At 39.0% G+C, this 25,189-nt stretch overlaps 1 protein-coding gene across 5 annotated transcripts in view; it reads left to right on the plus strand.

Moving 5' to 3' along the window:
• The window catches only part of RC3H2 (ring finger and CCCH-type domains 2), a 61,796-nt gene extending 36,887 nt beyond the window's left edge, over window positions 1-24,909 (plus strand). Inside the window, exons 11-21 of one of the 5 annotated variants that reach the window (XM_038549445.1) lie at window positions 1,292-1,506; window positions 2,503-2,936; window positions 3,539-3,709; window positions 5,964-6,110; window positions 6,756-6,969; window positions 7,414-7,498; window positions 7,769-7,850; window positions 7,957-8,091; window positions 8,564-8,671; window positions 8,769-8,898; window positions 24,734-24,909. In XM_038549445.1, coding sequence (XP_038405373.1) covers window positions 1,292-1,506; window positions 2,503-2,936; window positions 3,539-3,709; window positions 5,964-6,110; window positions 6,756-6,969; window positions 7,414-7,498; window positions 7,769-7,850; window positions 7,957-8,091; window positions 8,564-8,671; window positions 8,769-8,898; window positions 24,734-24,807 — 1,795 coding nt within the window. In that variant the 3' untranslated portion in view covers window positions 24,808-24,909. Of the gene's footprint in view, window positions 1-1,291; window positions 1,507-2,502; window positions 2,937-3,538; window positions 3,710-5,963; window positions 6,111-6,755; window positions 6,970-7,413; window positions 7,499-7,768; window positions 7,851-7,956; window positions 8,092-8,563; window positions 8,672-8,768; window positions 8,918-9,548; window positions 14,884-24,733 lie in introns of those variants that run through there. The other 4 variants (XM_038549444.1, XM_038549449.1, XM_038549446.1 and 1 more) reach the window with 4 other exon arrangements.
• Window positions 24,910-25,189: the final 280 nt, after the last annotated feature.

Consider the following 25,189-nt stretch of genomic DNA (forward strand, 5'->3'; position numbering starts at 1 on the left):
TTGTTTAAAAAAAATAATAAAGATTGTGTATTTTACACCAATTTAATAAGTAACTATAATTGGCATTTTGCCATTAGTTATTAATTATCTACTGTGTGGCAGAAACTATTTCATTTATTCAACAGATATTTACTGAGTGACTACTGTGTGCCAGGAATTCTAAATACAACAGTTACCAAAACTCTGGAGAGACAGCAGTTAACAAAATGGACAAAAAATGGTACCTGGCTGGCTCAGCTGTTTAGGCATCTAACTTTTTATTTTTGACTCCGGTCTCAATCTCAGGATTGTGAGATTGAGCCTCATACATTCTCTTGGCTGGGTTTGGAGCCTGCTTAAGATTATCTCTCTTCTTCCTTTGCCCCTCACCCCCAAAGGACAAAAATGGCCTTTCTTCAAGGAGTTTACATTTCAGTCCATGTATCTCTTAATAGAACAACCCTTCTTTTACATGTTCATCTTCTTTGTCCCAAAGAATTCTGGTGGACTACAGTTGGCCCTTGAAAACACAGGGGTTGAGGGCATCCAACCCCTGTGCAGTCTGAAGTCTGAGTGTAAGTTTTGACTCCCCAAAAAAATAACTATTAATAGCCTACTGTTGACCAGAAGCCTTACCAATACCATATTGTCAACACAGATTTTGTAGATTATATGTACTATATTACTGTATTCTTGCCATAAAGTTAGAGAAAAGAAAATGTCATTAAGATAACATAAGGAGGGGCTGGCTCAGTTGGGAAAACATGCAAGTCTTGATCTCAGGGTCATGAGTTTGAGCCTCACATTGAGGGTTTACTTTAAAAAAATAACTAAAAAGTATTTTTTAAAAAGAAAGCATAAAATACATTTATAGTACTGTATTCATTGAAAAAATCTGCATATAAGTGAATCTGTACAGTTCAAACTGGCATTGTTCAAGGGTTAGCTATATATTTCTGTTGAGAACTTCTTGAACAATAATCTTTTTAAAAATTTTCTCTAGGAAAAAAAAATTTTTCTCTAGGAAAAAAATCTTTGTTTAAAGAATGAGTAAAAGGGGATTGGAGGGTTACATTGGTACCTGGGATTTGTTTGCATTTCTTTTTGCCTTCACTAGAATATGAGATCTGTTACTATGATTCTGTGACTTAGCAGTGGAAAGTTGGCAGTGAAATTCATTGCCTTATTTGTCACTATGGAAGTTTCTCCTATTAGTGGTTTCACTGTATAATTTTATGAAAAATTCCTACTGAGGAAGAAAACAGTTACAGACAGTGATTTATTCTTTGTTCTTGATAAATTATCTCTCCAGTAAAATTGGCTCTCCACCCAAGACTCCTGTAAGTAATGTAGTGGCTACCTCAGCTGGGCCTTCTAATGTTGGAACAGAGCTGAATTCTGTGCCTCCAAAATCCAGCCCATTTATAACTAGAGTACCAGTATATCCTCAGCATTCTGAAAATATTCAGTATTTTCAAGATCCAAGGACTCAGATACCCTTTGAAGTTCCACAGTACCCACAGACAGGTAAGTAATTTTAGACAATTCTAAGAAAAAAAAGAAACTGTAATATAACATTTCTTATCCTTAGATAAGTGAATCCCTTATCTAGAGTATCTACATTAAGAAATTTTTTTAAAAGATTTTATTTCTTTATTTTGAGAGAGAGAGAAATGAGAGAGAGAATGGGAGAAGCAGACTCAGCACTGAGCAGGGAACCCAGAGTGGGGCTCCATCCTAGGACTTTCGGATTATGACCTGAGCCGAAGAAGACACTTAACTAACCGAGCCACCCAGGTGCCCCGCTACATTAAATTAATTGGGGGCACCTGGGTGGCTCAGTCGGTTAAGTGTCCAGCTTTCGATCTCAGCTCAGGTCTGGATCTCAGGGTCATGAGTTCAAGTCCTGCATTGGGCTCCATGCTGGATATGGAGCCTACTAAAAAAAATAGAAAGAAAAAAGAAGAAAAAAAAATTAATCCTTTGGACTAAGCTTTCTTTCTGCCCTAAAAATCGATTCTACATGCCAGTAGTTTTAAGATTCTCCTTCTTACGCATGAAATATGGGGTCCATGGATGAACTTCAGGGAATTTTGTCTATCCCTTGAAATAATTTGCAGAATATTTGGTTTATATATGCTTCTGTATAATTTTGGCAAGACAATGTACAACTAATATAGATTCTGAAAGGTCTTTAACCTCTGCTCCTCAAAAGTTATGAGTTGGTAATGTAGCTAATTACTTAATCCAAAACCTGTGGCAATAGATGCCCTAGAAGGAAATTTGCCAGCCATCTGTTAATAGTTCTGTCTTGTGTTTTTGAGAAACAGTTTAACAAAATAGTGAACTTTAATGATTTTCATAGAGTAGGATTCTGAAAGTAATTTCTTTCTAAAGCAAGAGTGATTAAAGTTCAAAGCTTACTTTCTTTTCCCACATTAAAGGCTACTTTAGACTTAAACTTTTATAAGATGTTGGATTTTGCTGAGATTACATTAAATATTCCTCTTTCTAATTTTCAAGGATACTACCCACCACCTCCAACGGTACCAGCTGGTGTGGCTCCCTGTGTTCCTCGCTTTGTGAGGTCCAATAATGTTCCAGAGTCCTCCCTCCCACCTGCTTCTATGCCATATGCTGATCATTACAGTACATTTTCCCCTCGAGATCGAATGAATTCTTCTCCTTACCAACCTCCTCCTCCGCAGCCGTATGGACCAGTTCCTCCAGTACCTTCTGGAATGTATGCTCCTGTGTACGACAGCAGGCGCATCTGGCGCCCACCTATGTACCAACGAGATGACATTATTAGAAGCAATTCTTTACCTCCAATGGATGTGATGCACTCGTCTGTTTATCAGACGTCTTTGCGGGAAAGATATAACTCATTAGATGGGTATTATTCAGTGGCTTGTCAGCCACCAAGTGAGCCAAGGACAAGTGTGCCTTTACCAAGGGTAAGTAATGGTGGTGGAAATAGGAGAGTGCTACGGTAGTATAGTGGGTAAGAGCCTGCCGTCAAACTTGTCATACCACCCAGGTATAGGTTTCTGGCTCCTCCACTTATGAATTGTGTGACTTACAGAAGTTACTTGACTTCTCTGTGTCAGGTTTTTCATGTTTAGTGGCAGTAATAGTAGTACCTACCTCATAAGGCTGTTGTGAGGATTAAATTAGAAAAACAAAGCCTTTAGAACTGGACCTGATACATATTAATGCTCAATAAATGTTAATGCTTGGATAGGAAACTGATGGGAAAGTAAAAAGAAATCTCCAAAATACAAAGACAGGGCCTATTTTCAGTATTCCATGTATATAGAAATGACTTCCCTAAACCAGAAAACTGAGTGCTCAGATACTACTTTTAACATCGCTGGATGAAATATTAACCCTTCCATTTAAATGCGTGGAGAACAGGCTAAGGTGACTTCTTTACTGTTTTTTTTTTTTTTTTTTTGTCCCCACAATAATGAACTGTTTACATTATTTCCACAGAGCATAGTTAAATTTATTTACTGCTCCCTAGATGATTAAGATTGTTTCTTTTATCCCCCCTTAGGAACCTTGTGGTCATTTGAAGACCAGTTGCGAGGAGCAGATAAGAAGAAAGCCAGAGCAGTGGGCACAGTACCACACTCAGAAAACACCTCTTGTCTCTTCAACTCTTCCTGTGGCAACACAGTCGCCAACACCACCTTCTCCTCTATTCAGTGTAGACTTTCGCACTGATGTAAGAAAGGTCTTAATCACTTGATGTTGCAAGGACAGGTCAGACACCTGACCTCAGAATACTCCTTCAAACCAGGCTTAGCTATGTGGGCTGTTTTGCAGTGATTTGGTATACAGTCGAGTCAGTCTGCTTTGTTCTTTGAACACTGAGCATGTAATGAGCACTACAGTTAGGCATTGTAAGACTCTGAAGACCATGAAGTCAGTCTTTTTCCCACCAAGAATTGAAAATCTTTCCAGCAGTGTAGTTCTCATTGTTTTTTTGATTTTAATTAATCAGATTTATATCTACCATTTATTGAGCACCTACTTGTGCCAGGCACTGTACTAAGTATTTACATAATGTTATTTTATTTAATTCTCACAAAAATCTTAGGGGGCAGGTATTAGGTCTGTATTTTTTTTAGGAATCCTACTCAGAGAAATTAAGTAATTTGCCCAAGAAGTAAATTCAGCCTGTAAGTAGCTGAGATTTGAATCTTGGTCTAGCAGAGGCATCTCTTCCCTACTTTTTACAAGTGGTGCAGAAATGCCTACTGTTTTATTTGTGCAGTTTTACATCACTGTTAATGGTTGTTCTTGTTACAAAACAAGTTTTTGTACCAGGATCATTTCAGGGTGCCCTTTTTCAGTATTTTTATATGTTGAACAAAACATTATTATTTTTTAAATACCTCTAGCTTGGTTTATTTTCTATTCCTACAGGCTCTAATAGGAAAAAAAAAAAAACTTTTTAAAATCTTGTAATGAAAAATTTAAAACACATACAAAAGTAGACCCGGTAGTATAATAAACCCCCTGTCCCCTCATCCCCAATTATCTACTTAGTCTTGTTTCATTTGTACCCTCTCTTCCCTCTGGATTAATTTGAAGTAATCCTAGACATCATATTTTTTCATCCATAAATATTTCAATAAACCATTGAATTTTTTAACTAAATCCAAATTTCTCATCAAACTTAGACTTCTTTAGGGCTCCTGGGTGGCTTGGTTGGTTAAACGGTGGCTTTTGGCTCAGGTCATGATGTCAGGGTCCTGGGGTCAAGCCTCTCGTTGGGCTCCCTGCTCAGTGAGGAGTCAGCTTCTCCCTTTGTCCTTCCCCCTACTCATTCTCTCAACTAAATTTAAAAGAAAAAAAAATTTTTTTTTTAACTTAGACTTCTTCAAAGCAGCTAAATATCTTAACAACAGAGTAATAGAGTTGCCACTTGCTTGATACAAAGATGCATTTACTATTTTTTTTTCATTCTGTGCTTTAAGAAATTAGTATTTCCCTGGGGAGCCTGGTTGGCTCAGTGCATAGAGCATACAACTCTTGATCTTGGAGTTATGAGTTCAAGCCCCACATTGGTATAGAGATTACTTTAAAAAAAAATTTTTTTTTTCCTGACACTCAGTTCTGCCATTTGCTAGTAATATGACTTTGGTTAAGTAATTTAATCTTTTTGACCTTGGCTTTCTATATCTGTACAATCATTAAACTAGATTTAATGATTATTAAACTTTAATATTCTGATCCAGTAATAATTTTCACAGTCCCTTTAAAATTTGTCCAATTTTTTTCTTCTAGTTCAAGAGAGCTGCTTTTGAGTTTTTTTTTTTTTTTAATTCTACATGGTTTATCAGTTATACTCCCATATTTACATGTTGGTATTTTTTCAGGAGAATTATAAACCTCAGTACCGACTGTGGTGTGTGTATGTGGTGTTTTTTTGTTTTTTTGGTTTTTTTTTGGAGTACCTCATTCATGTTAGAGATGTTAGAGGCATGCTGTAAGTATTTATTGATTGGTTTTGATAGTATCAGGTTTCTTATGAGTACTTGAAAGGACAAAAAGAAATCATTCTATTTTCTAGGGATCCCTGGGTGGCGCAGTGGTTTAGTGCCTGCCTTTGGCCCAGGGCGGGATCCTGGAGACCCGGGATCGAATCCCATATTGGGCTCCCAGTGCATGGAGCCTGCTTCTCCCTCTGCCTGTGTCTCTGCCTCTCTCTCTCTGTGTGTGTGTGTGACTATCATAAAAAAAAAATTAAAATTAAAATAAAAAAATTTTTCTATTAATAATGTAAACCCAAATAGTAATGTAATAAACCCAAAAAATACTTATGATGATTATTTTTATTAATTACTGAAGATTTAGTTGTTCTCTATGAAGTCCTGTATATTCTATAGTTGTTACTTTGTATTAGTTACAAATTTGTAAGTTTAAGATTTGTACTAATTGGCTTTGCTATTTTTTTGTTTTGTTTTTATCAGTTCTCTGAGAGTGTGAGTGGTACAAAATTTGAAGAAGATCATCTTTCTCATTATTCTCCCTGGTCTTGTGGCACCATAGGCTCCTGTATAAATGCCATCGATTCAGAGCCCAGAGATGTAATTGCTAATTCAAATGCTGTATTAATGGTATGATTTAGGGGGGCAGGGGGATATCATGCATATTGACTCAAGTTTTAGAGTGATTCAATGCTTTCTTTTCACACTGTTGCTATATAAGTCCTCTGTAAAGCAGCAGAGTTATATTTAAGTTTGAAATAAATTGCATTTGATGTTTAAATTATTTAAGCATAGAGTGAAATAAGTCAATCGGAAAAGGACAAACATATGGTCTCATTCATTTGGGGAATATAAAAATTAGTGAAAGGGAATAAAGGGAAAGGAGAGAAAATGAGTGAACATATCAGTGAGGGTGACAAAACATGAGAGACACCTAACTCTGGGAAATGAACAAGGGGTAGTGGAAGGGGAAGTGGGCAGGGGGTTGGGGTGACTGGGTGATGGGCACTGAGGGGGCACTTGGCAGGATTAGCACTGGGTGTTAGGCTATATGTTGGCAAATTGAACTCCAATAAAAAAATTTAAATTATTTGAGCATAGTTCAGTAGTTTAAAATAGATGTTGGTTTAGGTGTTGGATTACCGTTGAGACCTATAGATAGAGTTAAATTTATCAGAAAACTTAATTACATGTCTTTTGAAAGCATCTATCTGTATATTACTAGCTGAGGTAATAGCTGACAATCCCTTTATTGATTTTCTTTGGTTTATGCAGGATCTGGATAGTGGAGATGTTAAGAGAAGAGTGCATTTATTTGAAACTCAGAGAAGGACAAAAGAAGAAGACCCAATAATTCCATTTAGTGATGGACCTATCATCTCAAAATGGGGTGCAATTTCCAGATCTTCACGTACAGGTTACCATACCACGGATCCTGTCCAGGCCACTGCTTCCCAAGGAAGTGCCACTAAGCCTATCAGTGTATCAGGTAATTCTGCTTACTAATACCTCATCTGATATGTCCTACCACTGTCTGCTTTTTGTTTTATTTTTTTTTTTTAAGATTTTATTTATTGATTCACAAGAGACGCACAGGGGCAGAGATATCGGCAGAGGGATAAGCAGGCTCCCCATGGGGAGCCCGATGCGGAACTTAATCCCAAGACCCTGGGATCATGCCCTGAGCCAAATGCAGACCCTCAACTGCTGAGCCACCCAGGCATCCTTAACACTGTGCTTTTTAATCCTCATTTTGTGAGGTACAGAATATTTACCTCCATTTAACAACCACAGGAAGCTCCGAATTAAATGGCTTAGCTAGGAGAGCATGGCTGATTGGATAAAGATAGGGATCTTTTCTTAAAAGTATATGTTCACATTTATATACTGATTTTTCACTTTTCTGATCATTATTTTTTCTGCATGTCTGTAGATTATGTTCCTTATGTCAATGCTGTTGATTCAAGGTGGAGTGCATATGGTAACGAGGCCACATCATCAGCACACTATATTGAACGGTAATGTTACTCTTAATTCTCTTGGATTCTCTATTCTCAGACTTGTATGTATCCTCAGAGTATAGATCCTACCCCCCTGTTATTTGTGAAGTATGTTTTGATGATTTTAGCTATATAACAGATTTCTGGAAAAAAAAATTACCTTTGGAATGATGACTGAAATTTACAGGGTTGATCCATTACAGAAAACATGTATGGTGTGTGGCCATTAATGCTTCAGTTACTTCATCGATTTCACTTTTATAACTGTAAACCTGTTTCTCTTTAAAGGGACAGATTCATTGTTACCGATATATCTGGTCATCGAAAGCATTCCAGTACTGGAGACCTTTTGAGCATTGAACTTCAGCAGGTAGACTGTTGCTCAGCTTTGAAAGCTTAAAAAATAAAATGACAGTTGAAGCTGTGGTTGGAAGCTAACTTTCGTTTTGTTTTGTTTTGTTTTGTTTTTCCTATAGGCCAAGAGTAACTCATTGCTTCTTCAAAGGGAGGCCAATGCTCTGGCCATGCAGCAGAAGTGGAATTCCCTGGATGAAGGCCGTCACCTTTCCTTAAATCTTCTAAGCAAAGAAATTGAACTGAGAAATGGAGAGGTAAAGAAACAACCTCCCAGCTTCATGCTTAATGCATTTGATGTTTGCGATTATGTTGGTTTATGCCACTACTTAGTGCATGTAAGTGTGCCTTTTTCTAGTGGATGATTGCTTTTAAAACTCAGGATAGAGGGCAGCCCCGATGGCCCAGCAGTTTGGCCTCGCCTTTGGCCTGGGGTATGGTCCTGGAGACCCGGGATCGAGTCCTGCATTGGGCTCCCTGCGTGGAGCCTGCTTATCCCTCTGCCCGTGTCTCTGCCTCTCTCTCTTTCTCTGTGTCTGTCATGAATGAATGAATGAATGAATAAATAAATCAACCAACCAACCAACCAACCAACCTACCTCAGGATAGAAATAACATTGTAGTACCAGATTTCTTATATAATTATTTCAATCTTTGGGCTTCCCAGTTTCATCTAAATGGGAAGCCCCAGCTTCCACAGGTATAAATTAGCATTTTTCTTAATTACAGAGTGATTACACAGAAGATGCAAGCGATACTAAGCCTGATAGGGATATTGAGTTAGAGCTTTCGGCACTTGATACTGATGAACCTGATGGACAAGGGGAACAAATTGAAGTAAGTACCACAATTAGATATTTAGGAGGCTTTCTTCCGTTGGAAATTAAAGTATAAAATACTTTCATAGTGAAAGATCAACATTTTATTTTCGTAGGAGATCCTGGACATACAGCTTGGTATCAGTTCTCAAAATGATCAGTTGCTGAATGGAACAGCAGTGGAAAATGGGCACCCAGTCCAGCAGCACCAAAAGGAGCCGCTGGAGCAGAAGAGACAGAGTTTAGGTGAAGACCATGTGATTCTGTGAGTGTTAGACAGATAATTCTTAACCAGTGGACATAGGCTGTGAATATTTAAAGAGAAATAGATGCAGTGTCCAGTGCGTTTTTGGCTTTATTCTGTGAGGGGAAGACCCTGTGTAATAGGACAATAATTAGGTCAGTCTGGATTTGTAGGAGAGAAGAGGGAAATTTGAACGAACAGAGTAGCCCATTTAAGTTGCCTGAAACTTGCTTTTTGTTGGGATAAAAGTTTGTCCTCATGCTCCAGCATCAAGTTATACTTCCTCAGTCTGGTAGGCTGACTTCTAGATGGCACAATGGAGAATTAAGACGAGATGTAGGGTTTCCCTTTTTAAAAATCATATTAAGGTATTCTTGGATTTAATATTGCCATTTTATATAATTACTGTCAAAAATATGGGTTACGCTTGAAGTTGATAGTTTGTTGGCCTTAATCAATATTTTAATTTTTTTAATAAATGGAAAATGGGACTTTTTTTTAGTGAACGCTGATACTTTTTAGTGATAAAGACATGTCTTTGTGAGGGGCTCTTCAGGTTTGTTACGACTTGTATTAATTAAGCGTATATGGTTATTCTTTAAAGTTTTCACTTAAAGCTAATTTGTTTTCAACGTCATTTATTTTCTCCCAGGGAGGAGCAAAAAACAATTCTGCCGGTAACTTCTTGCTTTAGCCAGCCACTCCCAGTGTCCATTGGCAATGCAAGTTGTCTCCCCATCACCACATCCGTCAGTGTTGGCAACCTCATTCTGAAAACTCATGTTATGTCTGAAGATAAAAACGACTTTTTAAAACCTGTTGCAAATGGGAAGATGGTTAACAGCTGAAAGGAGGTTCATCCTTCAAATTTGTGACCATACCATGGAAGCATTTACACTAGCTTTTTATATATATAATATATATTATATAATGTATATTTTTTTTAAAAAAGATATTACTGGGGGCATCCATTTCCTGTGGACTCTTTGATACTTCAAGCCCTCTTGCATTAGCATTATGAAAAAAAAAGAAAATTTACTTTACTAGGGTAACACGTTCACTTTCCAGAGGTGATTGGAATTTGGACATTTAACTTAAGCTTCAAGCAGCTTTTTATGAGTTTGTAGCAATCCGGTGCAGTAACTGAGCCATTTCCTATTTTAAATGGCTTCTATAGAAAATTAACAACTCAGTTATTAAACTAGCAGGATCCTACAATGATACATCTAGTGAAAGTAGACTTTAATTAACTTATTTATTTCTATTTTTATGTTTTGCTGAGAGAAATTTCCATCTCATTCCAGCTGCTTTATTTATCTTTTTCATGGAACTTTGCATGGATTTTTAAAATTTTTTCTTTCTTTTCCCTTTTTTTCTTTTTTTTCCTTTTTCTTTCTTTCTCTCTTTTTTTTTTTTTTTTTTTTTTACCTTGAAGAGTGGAGTTAGACGTTCTTACCATAGAATTTTACAGGGTTATATACTAGCTTTCTTTACTGCATTATATGTAGGAGTGTGGTGCAGTGCTTTTATCTGTAGCATTGAAATTTTTTTAGTTTTCCATTTTTCAAGAATAGTTTCTGCTTTGTTAATATTTATACACAGGCTACTTGTTGAAGTAAGTAATTAAATATATAACCAAGTGCCTAAGTCTTTCAGCTGATGTACTAGATATTAAATTCTCCTAAGTTATGCAGAATCGTTTTTAAAATTTTGATAAATTATGCACTAATGTAATGGCAGTTTTTTAAAATGCAGATTTAAGCCTGTACGTTATTGAATCTGATGACTTGGCAAAAGAATCAGGTGCTTTCAGCTTTCTTGAGAAAACCCTGTATGTAGTGTTTGCACTGACTAACAAGATGGTATTGCTGGGTTGTGTTTTCTTTTTTTTTAACTAATTAATTTGGATGTTCATTGCAATATCTTGGTTAAATATTGTTTGTTGTTACTTCACGTTGGGGTTTAATTTTCCTTGTTTTCTGACTGTTAGGTTGATAAGACTATGAACCATGTAATAATAGGACATTGGCTAACCTTTATTCATACTTAAAAACACGAATAATTTCTGCCCTGCTAAATGTGACTGAAAAGTGGACCTGGCATCTGGAAGTATGCAGTATGTTCAACCATCCATGCCCCAGATTTGTGGGAGGTATTTTACTGAAACCTAAATTTCAGTCAACATTTGGAAACAAAAGCCGGGCATTCCTTCCTGGTGATCTTACCTATAGTTTGTCTCTTTGTTTTCCCTCGGTTTCTTTGAGATTAGTTTGACTTTTATTATTATTTTTTTAATTAACTTCTGTGAAGTTGTTTACTCTGAAAATTGTACTGGAATATTTTAAGCCAAGCTGATCTTTCACCAGGTGTACTGTATGTAAGGGCTTTTCCTGCTAGCAAGATGCTTAAACAGGATCATGTTATTGGTCGTCTGAGCTATTTAGTTGTTTTACAAAACCACAGCATTGTATCAGATAAGATTTTGATAAAAAGTTTTGTGCACATTTCCAGGGGTGGGAGGGTTGACATTTCCCTGAAATTTCTTGATCAGAATGAGTAAATACTGGTGTTTGATACCTGTCTTAATGAACATGCTCATAAGGTGACTGATAAGTTGTAAATATACCTGAGAAACAAAGGGGGTAGTTTTGATATTCTGGTGTCAGTATGGAAGATCTTACACATTTATTTAATATTCAAATGTATGAAGATGTTTGTAGCATAACAGCACAGTAGCTTTGACTTTGTTTCCTTGGGTTAGTACTGTACCTTTATGCCATGGCCAGTGCTCCCTATCCCTACAAAGACATTTTATTTATTTCATTCTGTAACCTGAAATGAATAGGAACAAGAGTTTTAAACCATGTTACATTAACTTATTTCTGACATTATAAATTAGCCTAGGATATTACAGGAACATGATTGTTATATAATTTATATCAGAACCCTTCTATAAATATGTGCTTATTACATTTAAAATGCTTCCAATGTACTTTATTTACTGTTTGTATTTCCAAAAAAGGGTATGCAAACTAGTATGTCTATTTCATGGATATTTAAATAGTGAGATCTTCCATGTTGAAGGTAATGTATTTTTTTTTAAGATTTTAAAATTACTATTTTGTTACAAAATAGAGACCTATTAACAGTTTGAGAGCTCCTTATGTGCCCTCAGGGAAAGAACCCTCTGTGCAACAGAACTACGCAAAACATCTTCAGCACGTTCTGAGGGTGAATATATACTACATAAATTGATCTTGTGTATTTAACCTTATCTTTTTAATTTTAAAACTGAAATTTTGAAACTTGGTTGTGCTCTGCTGGAGGGGTTTGGGATAAACTGCTTAGGTGTTTGCCTACTTGTCCAGTGAAATTACATTTGCATCAGTGTATGTATATACCTGCCAACCTTACTGGTATGTCTCAGAACATTTATATTAAAATAATGCTTGTCTTGCAGCAGGTGATCCCATAAAACAATAACTCCCTGTTCTTAAAAACTTACTCTTGTTCTCACTAACAACATAGGAATTGTTTTTGTGTTGGGATTTTTCTGTATTGCATCCTTTATGTGTAGTGACCATCTTCTGTTTCTCTTGGTGGGTTTCATGTGAAGGAAAGACATTGGTTCTCTGCCACTTCAGAAGAAAGAGCAGTTTTTCTGATCCTTCTTCAGAAAGTTAACTCCCTGATGTCATGGAGGAAAAAAATTATAAATCAGATCGAGGATGTGACTTTTTAAAATTGGGTACATTCCCCATCATTTGACCCTTTTACCAACATGTTGTGATGTATGTATGTTTGAAATCAGTACAAAAGACAATAGGAGAGGAAAGGTGTGATGTTGGTAATTAAACTGCATATGGTGCCTGTGGTGTAATTATGAAAAAGTCGTCTAATGTCTGGAAAGTGGGAAAATGGTAGGGCGTTTGTTTTACTTTTTGTGGTTTTGTTTTTCCATTTCTAAATCCCACTCTGAAGGCTGTATGCCTTGTTCAGATTCTGTGAATAGAGCCTCAGTAGTTTTCCTTTGTTAGCGTCAGTACATTTTCTAAAACCTGAGAAAGTGACGTATGTATTCCACCTTACCTGAGCAGAGCAGATTCCCTTGCCTTTCCTGCCATGACTTCCTTTCAGTAGCGTCTGGTAAGCCAGTGTCATGCATGAAGTTGGTGCATCATAGTTTTCAAGAGAAGGTAGTGCTTCACTGGGTCGGTGGCACTGATTTTTTTTTTCCTAGTAATTTACTCTCACAAGACAATAGTAAGAGAAACCTCCCCTTCTGTACGAGAACTGAAATATACCATTTATATGGATCTAGTCATTTTCACTCAAATTTCGAGTTGATTCTAAGTATATAAAGCACATCCCAATTTTATATGCTGCCTTGAGAAAATTATAGGATGCACAGCATACTCTAGGAATTTAAAATGGGATCATTTAAACATTTGAAAACATTGTTTTAAAACCCATCTAGCTAACTCTTGCATTTTTGATGTTAAAGCCCATGTTGTCTCATTGATAGGGGTGGAATTGTAATGATCAGATTCAGTATGTGATATCAACTTTGAATCTGAATATTTCTTCCCTACCTTCTTCATGTAGTCTTCTGAGCAGACTGTCACCAGTATTGGTAACTGAGTAGTTAAAGGGAAAGGTTGCATTGCAACTATGTATTAGTTTCCTGGAAGAACTTTTCTTGTGTTTTAGTGATGAAGAGTGTCCATGGGATCACTTACTGTAACTCCTTCACAAGAACCCCTTCTGCAAGCAGAACACAAATGAACATGCTCCAGGAGTATCCCATTTTCTGGATAAATTGAAAACATTTGCTAGTTACTCCTTTATACTAGCAGTTTCTTTGTATCCCTTTGCTGGCAAGGGAATACAGGGAGTCAAGGCCACTGATCAGAACACCCCACATTTGAGTGGAGTCTTATTTCTACTCCAAGAGCAGTTATTCCCCCAATTCCAAAACTGGCATTTTTTTTCTTTTTTTAAATAAAAATTTAAAAATATCCTCAAACCAGTGGAACATAGACACTGGCTGCACTTAGTACTGCCAAAAGCCAAGGTCATTTGCATATATTCCATCTATCTGTCGAGAATTAGGCCTCACTTTATAACCCAAGGCATGGAAGTGCATGCATTCTCTTAGCTGGGCAAACAATTATACTGTAGTTGTGATACAACACATGTGGCTTTTATTTGTACTGCACATATCCACTGTACAGCCACTTGGGAGTATCGTGGTTAGCTTGCAGCAACTGCTGTCTGCATTTAATACTGTTTATTGCATATTCTTTTCCCTGGAAGTGAAAGAGAGATGTTTTTCTTGTTGCATTGATTACATTTTATAAATTTGCTTAGCTGGAAAGTTTGGGAAAAGAGGCCTGTTTGTCAATTGTACAACCGATTGTGAAGCTCTAGTGTGAATATTTTTACGTCTGTATTAGACATTTTCTTTGCAAATCTATTGTTCGATTGAAATGTAAATGAAATTAAAGATGGTGTACACCCATCATGTAAAAAGCAGGCACCATCTCTAAGATGGATTTAATGCTCATTTTTAAGGCATATACTCAGCTTCTATTTAAAACTATAATTTAAAATAATTCTGTACAATGAAATGGGGAATATATATGGGAATAAATTCTATTCCATTTATTTCAATTTGAATTTCCAAATTGTAATGTTTCCCTTTGTGCTATAGGAATAGGGTTAAATGGGGGAAGGCTAGGATTTATAAGGCCTGTATATGGGGGGAGGGCAGAGATGGAACAATGAGGGTTGTGATGATAGTGAATAGCAAAGAGTGAATTCTGTGTGTTTTTGCTGTAGCACTGAAGTGAAGAGATATTAGCTTTGGCTGTTCACAGAATAGAGCATCATGATTTTCAGTGTTTGAGAGAAAATTGATGGAAAAAGTTTGCAGTACTTGACATGTATTTGCATGCACAAAATAAAATTATTTGTCCACCTTAAAAGTTGTTTTAGTGTCAATATTAAGTTCATGGTGCATTTTAGTTATATTGATATCCTTGGTATACTTTTTTGGCTCTATTAAGCTACCAGGATACTCCTTGCGATTTAATCACCTGCTTCAGGGCATCTGGCTGGCTTCGTTGGTAGAGCATGGGACTCTTGATCTTGGTTGTGAGTTCAAGCCCCATATGGGGGGTAGATTGTACTAAGAATCTTTTTTTTTTTTTTTTTAAGATTTTATCTATTCATGAGAGAAAGAGAGAGAGAGGCAGAGACACAGGGAGAGGGAGAAGCAGGCTCCATGCAGGGAGCCCGATGTGGGACTCTATCCTAGGACCCAGGAGGCAGGCACCAAACTACTGAGCCACCCAGGGACCCCTCCCCACCCCACCCCCTTTTTTTTAGATTTATTATATGAGAAGGAGCACATGAGTCGGCAGGGGGAGGGGGAGGGAGAGACTCTCCAGCAGTCTCCTTCACTGAGCGTGGAGTCCCATGAGAGGCTTGATCTGTGACAACCCATGAGATCAACCTGAGTCAAAACCAAGAGTCAGATACTTAACCAACTGAGCCACCCAGGCACCCTTAAAATTAAAGATCTTTAAAATAAATAAATATAATCCCCTGCCTCATGCCTACATGCCTGGGAAGGATCTGAAAGAATGAATAGACCCAGGGAGGTTGAAATATTTTGTAATCCAATCAGTCAATTCAATCATTCAGATACAAACAAATTACTTTCTATATGGGAGATGAGGGCATAGATAATACTAGCAGTTCACAATCTAGGGGAGTTCATAAATAACTAATGTGTCATAGAAGTACAAAGACACTTCTGTGGAACCTCAATAAGAACAGATAATGGGGATCCCTAGGTGGCGCAGCGGTTTGGCGCCTGCCTTCGGCCTAGGGCGCGATCCTGGAGACCCGGGATCGAATCCCACATCGGGCTCCCAGTGCATGGAGCCTGCTTCTCCCTCTGCCTGTGTCTCTGCCTCTCTCTCTCTCTCTCTCTCTGTGACTATCATAAATAAATAAAAAAACAAAAAAAAAAAAATTAAAGAACAGATAATGGCCTGAGTGGATGGAAACACCATTGCCACTGGGCCTTGAGTAGTTTTACTCATTTAGTCAGCTGATATATTTTAGGCCCCAGTCTGTACTGGTCATTAAGGTTAAAGGTCAATAAAACACGAACTCTTCCTCCAGAAGCTCATGGTGTGGAAAATGGGAAAGACAAATCTGAACAAGCAGCTTATTGAGCTATGTTCTAATGTAGGGTGTATGGAAATTTCAGAAGGGAAACTATGGGGCAGATGGTAGTGGTGGTGAGCGGGGGGAGAGGTTTCTGTGAGAAATTATCCTATGCTAGACTTTGTAGGCTGAATAATATGTCACCAGGTACAGAGAGGGGAGAAAACACCCCGCACACCTAGTCTACCTTCACGACAACCCACTCTATCTTAACGTCCTTCATTGTAGATCTTATGACTCCTGTTTTGTACCTGAGATGATAAGTAACTTGCTCAAGACCTCCTAGGAAGTTAGTGGAGTCAGAATTCAGAACCCAAGTCTGTTCTACCTCCCAAAGGGTAGGGATTGATGATGGGGGTTGTGTTACAGTGGAAAATATGTTTGAGGAATAGCTTAACTAACATGTTCCAGACACAGTTCTTTTTTTTTTTTTTTTTTAAGATTTTATTTATTCACTCATGAGAGACACAGATAGAGCAGCAGAGACACAGGCAGAGGGAGAAGCAGGCTCCATGCAGGGAGCCTGACGTGGGACTCGATCTCGGGTCTCCAGGATCACACGCCCTGGACTGAAGGCGGCGCTAAACCGCTGCGCCACCCGGGCTGCCCTCCAGACACAGTTCTAAATGCTATAGTTATATTAAAGTCTAGGACCATCACTGTCACCATTTTATAGAGGAGAAAACCAAGCGAATTTGCCTGAATTTACATGGCTAGATGAGGTAGGTAGGGATCTCTATGAACGGCATTGAATACCATAATAAAAAGACCGTTAGGGAGTCTTGGAAGTTAGATGATCTGAACAATCTGGGGTTGGTAGTGTGAGGTGAATCTGGAGACAGACTAGGGAAGCCAGGTCAGCAATCTAGGTAAGAAGTGTTCAGAGCATGGCCAACCAGGAGGAAAGAGGGGTGACTCTGAGAAGCAGCAGAGAGCAACTGATGGGATTTGTTGTAGAGAGAAGACACTAGACATCTACACGTTACAGTGGATTAGGTTTGGCTTAGAGTCCCAGACCTCACTGCTGAGAACAGAGCCGTATTTGTGAGACATGTAATCTTGTGTAAGCCTGGAGTGACAATTCAGATCATGAAGAAGAAGAGAAGAAGATAGTGGGTCCAAGTGAAGGAGAGGAAATTTAAATGAAAGTCTAGGAAAATTTTCTCTCCTTTATTGTACCTGTCGGAGTAATTAGCATGCACTTTAACAAAGACTTGCAGTAAAAACCTTAATGGAAAAACCCCACAGTGCAGTAGTTCAAACCTACATGCACACTGCAATGACCTAGGGATCTTTGAAAAATCCCAAAGTCCAGAACACACCTCAGACCCTTTAAATCACAATCTCTGGGGATGGGACAAGGTATCCCTACTTTTAAAGCTCCCCACCTGAATGCGTCCAGTGCAAAAGAAGTTTGGGAATCACTGCTGTAATGCTATAATGAATTAAGATAGATTTGGGACCTATCTTAGCCAAGGTATAAAAAAACACCCATTGCCAAATGTTCAGGCCCATTTGGTTCACAGAGACAACATTCAACAAATACCTGCTTTTTTTTTTTTTTTTTAAAGATTTTATTTGACAGAGTGAGAATGCACATGTACAAGTAGGTAGAAACAGCAGGCAGAGAGGGAGAAACCGGATCCCCGCTGGGCAGCGAGCCTGAGGCTGGGCTTGATCCCAGGACCCTGGGGTCATGACCTGAACTGAAAGACAACCCACTGAGCCACCCAGGCACCGGCACCTTGCAACAAATATCTTTATGACAATCTACTATGTACCAGGCCTGAAGGATATAGGTGTGAAATAGTCCCTTCCTTTGTGAAACAGAGTTGAAGGGATAGACAAGACACAGAAGGTGAATTTAGATCATGAGGAGGACTACAAGCGGAATGACTAGAATATAACCAGCTGATGAGATTTTGCAAGGTGGGAGTGGTAAGTCTCAGGACTGTGGGCAGTTTTAGATAGGGTGGTCTGGATCCCATCTCAAACTTAACATGTCAAAGACGGAGTTTCTGGGATTCCTCAGCTCTCCAAACTACACCTCCAGTTGTTCCCTCCCTGTCCCCTCCCAGCCCTGCCACCCATTTCAGTTACTTCCCCCTGGATCACTGTCCCTCACACTTAGTCCAGCAGCAAATCCTGTCAGCTCTACCTTCAAAATATATTCAGAATTTGACCACTTCTCACCACCTAGGTCTGAGCCACAATCATCTTTCACCTGAATTAGCCTGAATAGCCTTCTGTTCTCCTGGCTTCGGCCCTTGTCTCCCTCTTCAGCAGTGATCCCTTTAAACTGTGAAGTCTGATCATTTCACTTCTGTACTCAAAACCTTTCAAATATGTCAGAGTGAAATCATCAAAATGAAAGCCAAAGCCCCTGGTTTCTTTTGCTCACTAGGCTCCAGCTGCACTGGCCACTTAGGTGTTCACCATGCCAGGCATGCTTCCAGCATAGGGCTTTTATGCTTGTTATTCTCTAAAAGATAAAGGCTCCCCCCAGCCTTACCAGGTAGCTTCATGATGAACTAGTCCCTTTTTCTTAAGGTCTTTACTCAAAAGTCAACCTATGTGAAACCTGGATGGAAAGTCATGGTGGGGTAGGAGTGGGGGTTCCTACTTAAAATAGATATTTTAACCCAAGAGACTGGATGAGTTCAACTTTATATTCTGAAGTAATAATTGATTCACAGGAAGTTGCAAAAATACTAGAGGACCAATGCACCCTTCACACAGTTTCCCCACGGATAGCATCTTTTGTAACTATAGCAAAATAGCAAAACCAGGGAAGTGACATTGGTGACAATCCACACACCTTGTTCAGATGTCATCTGCTTCACATGCACTCATTTGCGTGTGTATGTGTAGCTCTTTATCACATGTGATTTGTGGAACTACCACTACTCCCAGGATAACAGAACTGGAAAAAAAAAAAAAAAAGTAACAATGTTTGCTCACCTCAGTGACCCTTCATGCTACCTTTACATTCATATCCATTCCCCTCCCTTATCCTCATTCATCCCTAACCCCTGGCAACAACTGATCTAGTCTCTATTGCTATAACTTTGTCATTTTGAGCATATTATATAAATGAAATTGTACAGGATGTAACCTTTTGAGACTGGCTTTTTACACTCAGCCTAATTCCCTTGAGATCCATCCAAATTGTCACATGTACTAATACTTTGCTCCTTTTTACTGCTGAGCTGTAAATATACCATTTTGTTTAAGCATTCACCTGTTGAAAAACATGTGGGTTGCTTCAAATCTTTGACTATTACAAATAAAGCTGCTTTGAACATTTATGAACACATATTTTTGTGTGGACGTAACATTTTTTGTTCTCGTATTTATTGAGCAAATACACTGGTGGTGTTGGGCTACCCCTGAAAGGAATGGATAAATTGGACTTAAGGAGTCTTAAAAATGGACAAATTCCTTCAAAGAACGATTTACCAAAAGAGATACAAAATCAAAAGGAGGGGCACCTGGGTGACTCAGTGGTTAAAGCATCTGCCTTCAGCTCAGGTCATGATCCTGAGTCCCACATCAGGCTCCCCACAGGGAGCCTGCTTCTCCCTCTGCCTATGTCTCTGCCTCTGTGTGTGTGTCTCTCATGAGTAAATAAATAAAATCTTTAAAGAAAAAATCAAAAGGAAAACTGTACTAAGTCTTGTATTAGTTATCTATTGTCACAAAACAAATTACCCCAAGGACCCAGTGGCTTAATGTCACAACACCCATCATCCTGTGGTATCTGTGAGTCCGGAATCTGCGTGTGACTTTGGTGGGGTCATGTGCCTCAGGTCTCACAGGGGTTGAATGGTGCCTGCTCACCTGGGGAAGTGTCTGCTCCCCAGCCTATTCCCTGGATTGCTGGCAGGATTCAGTACCTCTCGAGCTGTTGGAATGAGGGCCTCAGTTTCTCGTTGAAGGCTACCCTCAGTTCATTGCCACTTGAGCCCCTCAAAATCAATATGGTGGTTTGGCTCATCCAAGCAGCAAACAAGAAGAGTCTGAGACGGGGGTAGGGGGTGTGAGGGGGAGGATGGGGAGCAGGTAGAGAGCTAGTGGAGAGTAGCTGTAAAGAAGTCACAATCTTTTATAACCTGTGATCTTGGAAACAGATCCCATCTCTTTTGTCATTATTACTTAGAAGCAAGTCATTTGGTCCAGACCACAGTCAGGAACTGATATAGCTCCCAAAGCCACCCCTCCCATCACCTGTTATTCATCTTCTGTGTAAACCCCTTCCCCTGAGTGTAGACTTGACTTAGGGACCTTTTTATCTCCAGTCAGGAGACAGAAACTGCACAGGGGGAAGTTTCATACAAAGAATTCTTACAATCTAATAAATTAATGACTGTAAGAAAAAAGGAAATTCCATAGGGCTATGGAATTCCATATCCTACGGCTTAGAGAAATTCCATCTGGTATGTCCTACTTGAGGAAGGACATACTTGGAAAGAGCTCCCCTTCCCAAGACTGTGGTGCAGACCTCACTACAGAAGGTGAAGTTCAGCCTACTGCACAGCAGAGAAGTTTGCTGATGTGCCCAGGCTGAAACTGGTTGCTGGCCAGCAGAAAGTATGTCTCTGGACCACAGGTGAGCTACACAGGAATCTGTGTGGGTACGTGGCACCAGTGCAGACAGGAAGCCTTTGTGTGACAATGCAGGTAGAAGGTCTTGAGGCTACCAATTTTCATGTTCAGAAGGCCATGGGAAAAATATTGCTAGACCAACCAAGGTTGCATACCTACACAAAGTACAATACATCATATCCAAATTGGGTTTATCTCAGGAATGTAAAGTTTGTTTAGCATATGAAAATCAATCAGAGTCATCCACCATATTAACAGAAGAAAAATTCTGTTATAAGATCTCAAAAATTAACGGAGCTCCATTCTGATTGGCTTCTAGAAATTAAAAATCTATACAAAATAAGAGAAACTCAAATACTTCTAAAAAAGAGGAAATCTTGTTCCTTACATTTTAAGTGTGCAAGCTATTTAAAGAAAAATACAACTAAAGCCACAAAAGCAAAGAGGTTTCCTGAATTTCTCCAATGCCTTAATCAAAACTTTCAAAAGAAATTTAACTGCTCCTTAAAGACAATCCAACATCTAAAGAAAAGTTCAGTTAACAAAATTCAATCCCTCACCAAAGAGAACACTTTTATTTTTATTTTTTTTACATCACATTTTTTAATTTAAATTCAATTTGCCAACAAGGATAACACTTTTAAAACTTATATATATTTTTTAAGATTTTATTTATTTTAATTTTATTTATTCATTCATGAGAGACACACACATAGAGAGAAGCAGAGACACAGGCAGAGGGAGAAGCAGGCTCCATGCAGGGAGCTTGATGTGGGACTCGATCCTGGATCCCAGGATCATGCCCTGAGCCGAAGGCAGATGCTCAACCACTGAGCTACCCAGGCGTTCCTGATTTTATATTTAATACAAGAAGAAAAAGCTGTTTAATTTCTAAATAAGAAAGACATTCAATTGCCACAAACTGGCTCCATACCCCTAAAAAAGAGGGAAAGAAGGAACGGAGGCAGGGAGGAGAGAGAAAAGAAAGAAAGGAAAGAAAAAGACTGGCTGTTCCAGTCTTCATACTGCTTCATGTCACCCCAAACTGTCTCTAGACCTTTAATACTTCTATAAGAAAAAATTCAGGGTTTCCTGGATGGCTGTTATTTAAGTGTCTGACTTTGATCAGGTCATGATCTCAGGATCTAGGGAATGAGCTCTGCCTGGAGCCCTGCCTGGACCCCTGCCTAGGGCTCCACACTCTGCAGGGAGTTTGCTTGTCCCTCCCCCTCTATTCCTCCCTCCATGCATCCTCACTAACTAACTAACTAACTAACTAACTAACTAACTAACTAACTAACTAACATCTGAGTGGGGTGCCTGGGTGGCAGAGTCAATTAAGCATCCAACTCCTGGTTTCCGCTCAGGTTGTGATGTGAGTTGTGATCTCGGGCACTCAGCGGTTTACTGGCGCCTTCAGCCCAGGGCCTGATCCTGGAGACCTGGATTCGAGTCCCACATTGGGCTCCCTGGACGGAACCTGCTTCTCCCTCTGCCTGTGTCTCTGCCTCTCCCTCTCTCTCTCTCTCTCTCTCTCATGAATAAATAAATAAAATCTTCAGAAAGAAAAAATGAGTTTTGATCCCAAGGTCCTGAGATTGAGCTTGCCCCTGAGTCGGACTCGGACTCTGAAATCAGCATGGAATCTCCTTAAGTTTCTCTCTCCCTCTCCTTCCTCTCCCCACCCTTGCACTTGCTCGCACTCTCTCTCCCTCCCTCTAAAGTAAATAAATCTTAAAAAAAAAAAAAATGACAAGGACAAATTTGTTCTAAATTTACAAAAATATTGGTGGGAAACTCAGTGGAAGACCAAATCCTGTTTTATGTCTAATTATCATAATCTGGAAAAACTCCAAGCCTAGAAATCCATGCCTCAAGGGCATTTATGCTTTTTTTTTTTTTTTATGATAGTCACAGAGAGAGAGAGAGAGAGGCAGAGACACAGGCAGAGGGAGAAGCAGGCTCCATGCACTGAGAGCCCGATGTGGGATTCGATCCCGGGTCTCCAGGATCGCGCCCTGGGCCAAAGGCAGGCGCCAAACCGCTGCGCCACCCAGGGATCCCTATGCTTTTTTTTTTTAAAGATTTTATTTATTTATTCATGAGAGACACAGAGACAGAGAGAGAGAGAGGCAGAGACACAGGCAGAGGGAGAAGCAGGCTTGATGCAGGGAGCCTGACATGGGACTCGAATCCAGGTCTCCAGGATCAGGCCCTGGACTGAAGGTGCTGCTAAACTGCTGAGCCACCTGGGCGGCCCGTATTTATGCATATTTACATGAATTTCATTCAATTACTTCAAAACTTCAAATATGTTTAATAACAGTTTGTAAATCTTTTGGTTGGACCAAGATTTTCCTTGATAGAAGGCAAATGCTTTAATAGTCACAAAACCACTTATGGATTTCGGTTTTCCAGCTAAGAAATACTTTCAGTATGCTCTATGAATAAAGAAACAAAAACCTCACAAGTAAAATACTTTAAGAACTATAAATAACATATGGTACGTCCATTAGGCAGAAATGTCATTATCCACACCATCCCCAAATTCTAAGTTGAGCAGTCCTGTTGAGTATTGTTAGGTAACTAACTCATATATACAGTCATACTCCTGACAGATGCAAACTATATTCCCAACAAGGATACCACTAGATAGACCTCTCCATCATATCAGGAGAGTAAATATATTAAGAGAGACAGCAATGAAAATCAGCCTTAAAACTGTACCAGAAGAGGGGCAGCCTGGGTGTCTCAGCAGTTTAGTGCCGCCTTCAGCCTAGGGCCTGATCCTGGAGACCTGGATTCAAGTCCCATGTCAGGCTCCCTGCATGGAGCCTGCTTCTCCCTCTGCCTGTGTCTCTGCCTCTCTCTCTCTCTCTCTCTGTCTCAAATAAATAAATAAATAAATAAATAAATAAATAAATAAAATCTTAAAAAAAAAAAAAAAAAAACAAACTACCAGAAGGGACAATTTCAGGTAGTATTAACCACAAAAAAAAAAAAATCTTTTTTTTTTTTTTTTTGAGAGAGAGCGAGTGTGAGCAGAGTGGTGGGGTGGCAGAGAGAGAGGGAAAGAGACTCCCAAGCAGGCTCCATGCCTAGCGCAGAGCCAGACACGGGGCTGATCCCAGGACCCTGAGATTATGACCCGAGCCATAATCAGTTGGGCAATTAAACAACTGAGCCACCCAGGTGCCCGCCCAAATTATTCTTAAACTCTAGAATACATACATATAAAGTTATATATAAAAAGCCTCCTTCCCACTCCGAACTCACCTCTATCCCTCAAAGATAACCATTCTATTTCTTACAAATCCTTCAGTGCTTGTCTTTATGCAAATATAAGCAAATAACATTATTTATATTTTTTATGCAAGAGGTAGGAAACTAATACATAATGTTCTCCATCTTGCTTTTTTTTTTTTTTTTAAACTAAATACTATGTTCATGCAAGTGTATCAATAGGATGAACTTCCAGCAGTGGAATTGTTAAGCTAACAGTATATATTTTTGCATTATTGACTAATATTTCTCATTTATAAGAGTTGTATCAATTTACATCTCACCAGCTATGCATCTCCCTTACTGTTACCAAACTTTCTGATTTTTAACAATCTGAACGGTGGAAAATGATATTTGAGAGGATTTTTTTTTGGAGATGAGAAAAAAAATTTTTGTAGTTAATATTACCTGTAGTTGTCCCTTCTGCCCCTCCCTGCTTCAGGGAGATGAGTTGAGCATATTAGCACGCTGTAGAAAGCAAGCTTGAATATGCAGGAGAGAGAGAGAGGACGACATTGCAGGCAGAGTCTTTTACCAGGCTGGAGGAGCAGGATCCAGTGCATCAGTGATTCTTAATTGATACAGATGCAGGAGTTGGTATATTTTGAGGGACACAAGTGCAAGTCTCTTTTGATTGCTTTTGCTTGTTTTGCTTTGTTTGTTTGTTTGTTTTGAGGAGTCTTCAGCTCCCAAACTGCTTCTGTTTTTCAGGCAAAATAAGAACCAAGGTCAAAACTGAGCCAAGGAGAGGGGAGAGCATTGAAGATTTGAGAAAAGAGATGTGAATTGTTCCTCTTAGCAAATGAAGGTAACCTGCTCAGGGAAACAAGGATCTTTGAGCAGCACCGAGGATTACAGCCTTCGATGTAAAGTGAAAATTTAAAAAAGTAAATAAATAAATTGTATTTATTTATTTATTTGAGAGAGAGAAAGTGAGAGTGAGAGAGCAGAAGCAGGGAGAGCTGCAGAGGGAGAAGCATGCTCCCTGCTGAGCAGGGAGCTCAACAAGGGGCTGGATCCCAGGACTCCCAGATCATGACCTGAGCGGAAGGCAGATGCTTTACTGAGCCACCCAGGTGCTCCTAAAGTGAATTTTGAAGGACAAAGTACCACCAGGGATGAAGAAGATCCCTGCCTCAGGGAGATGTCAGAAAAACAAAATTAAAA

The sequence above is a fragment of the Canis lupus genome, chromosome 9, assembly GCF_011100685.1.
Source record: "Canis lupus familiaris isolate Mischka breed German Shepherd chromosome 9, alternate assembly UU_Cfam_GSD_1.0, whole genome shotgun sequence".
In the NCBI taxonomy this organism is placed as follows: Eukaryota; Metazoa; Chordata; class Mammalia; order Carnivora; family Canidae; genus Canis; species Canis lupus.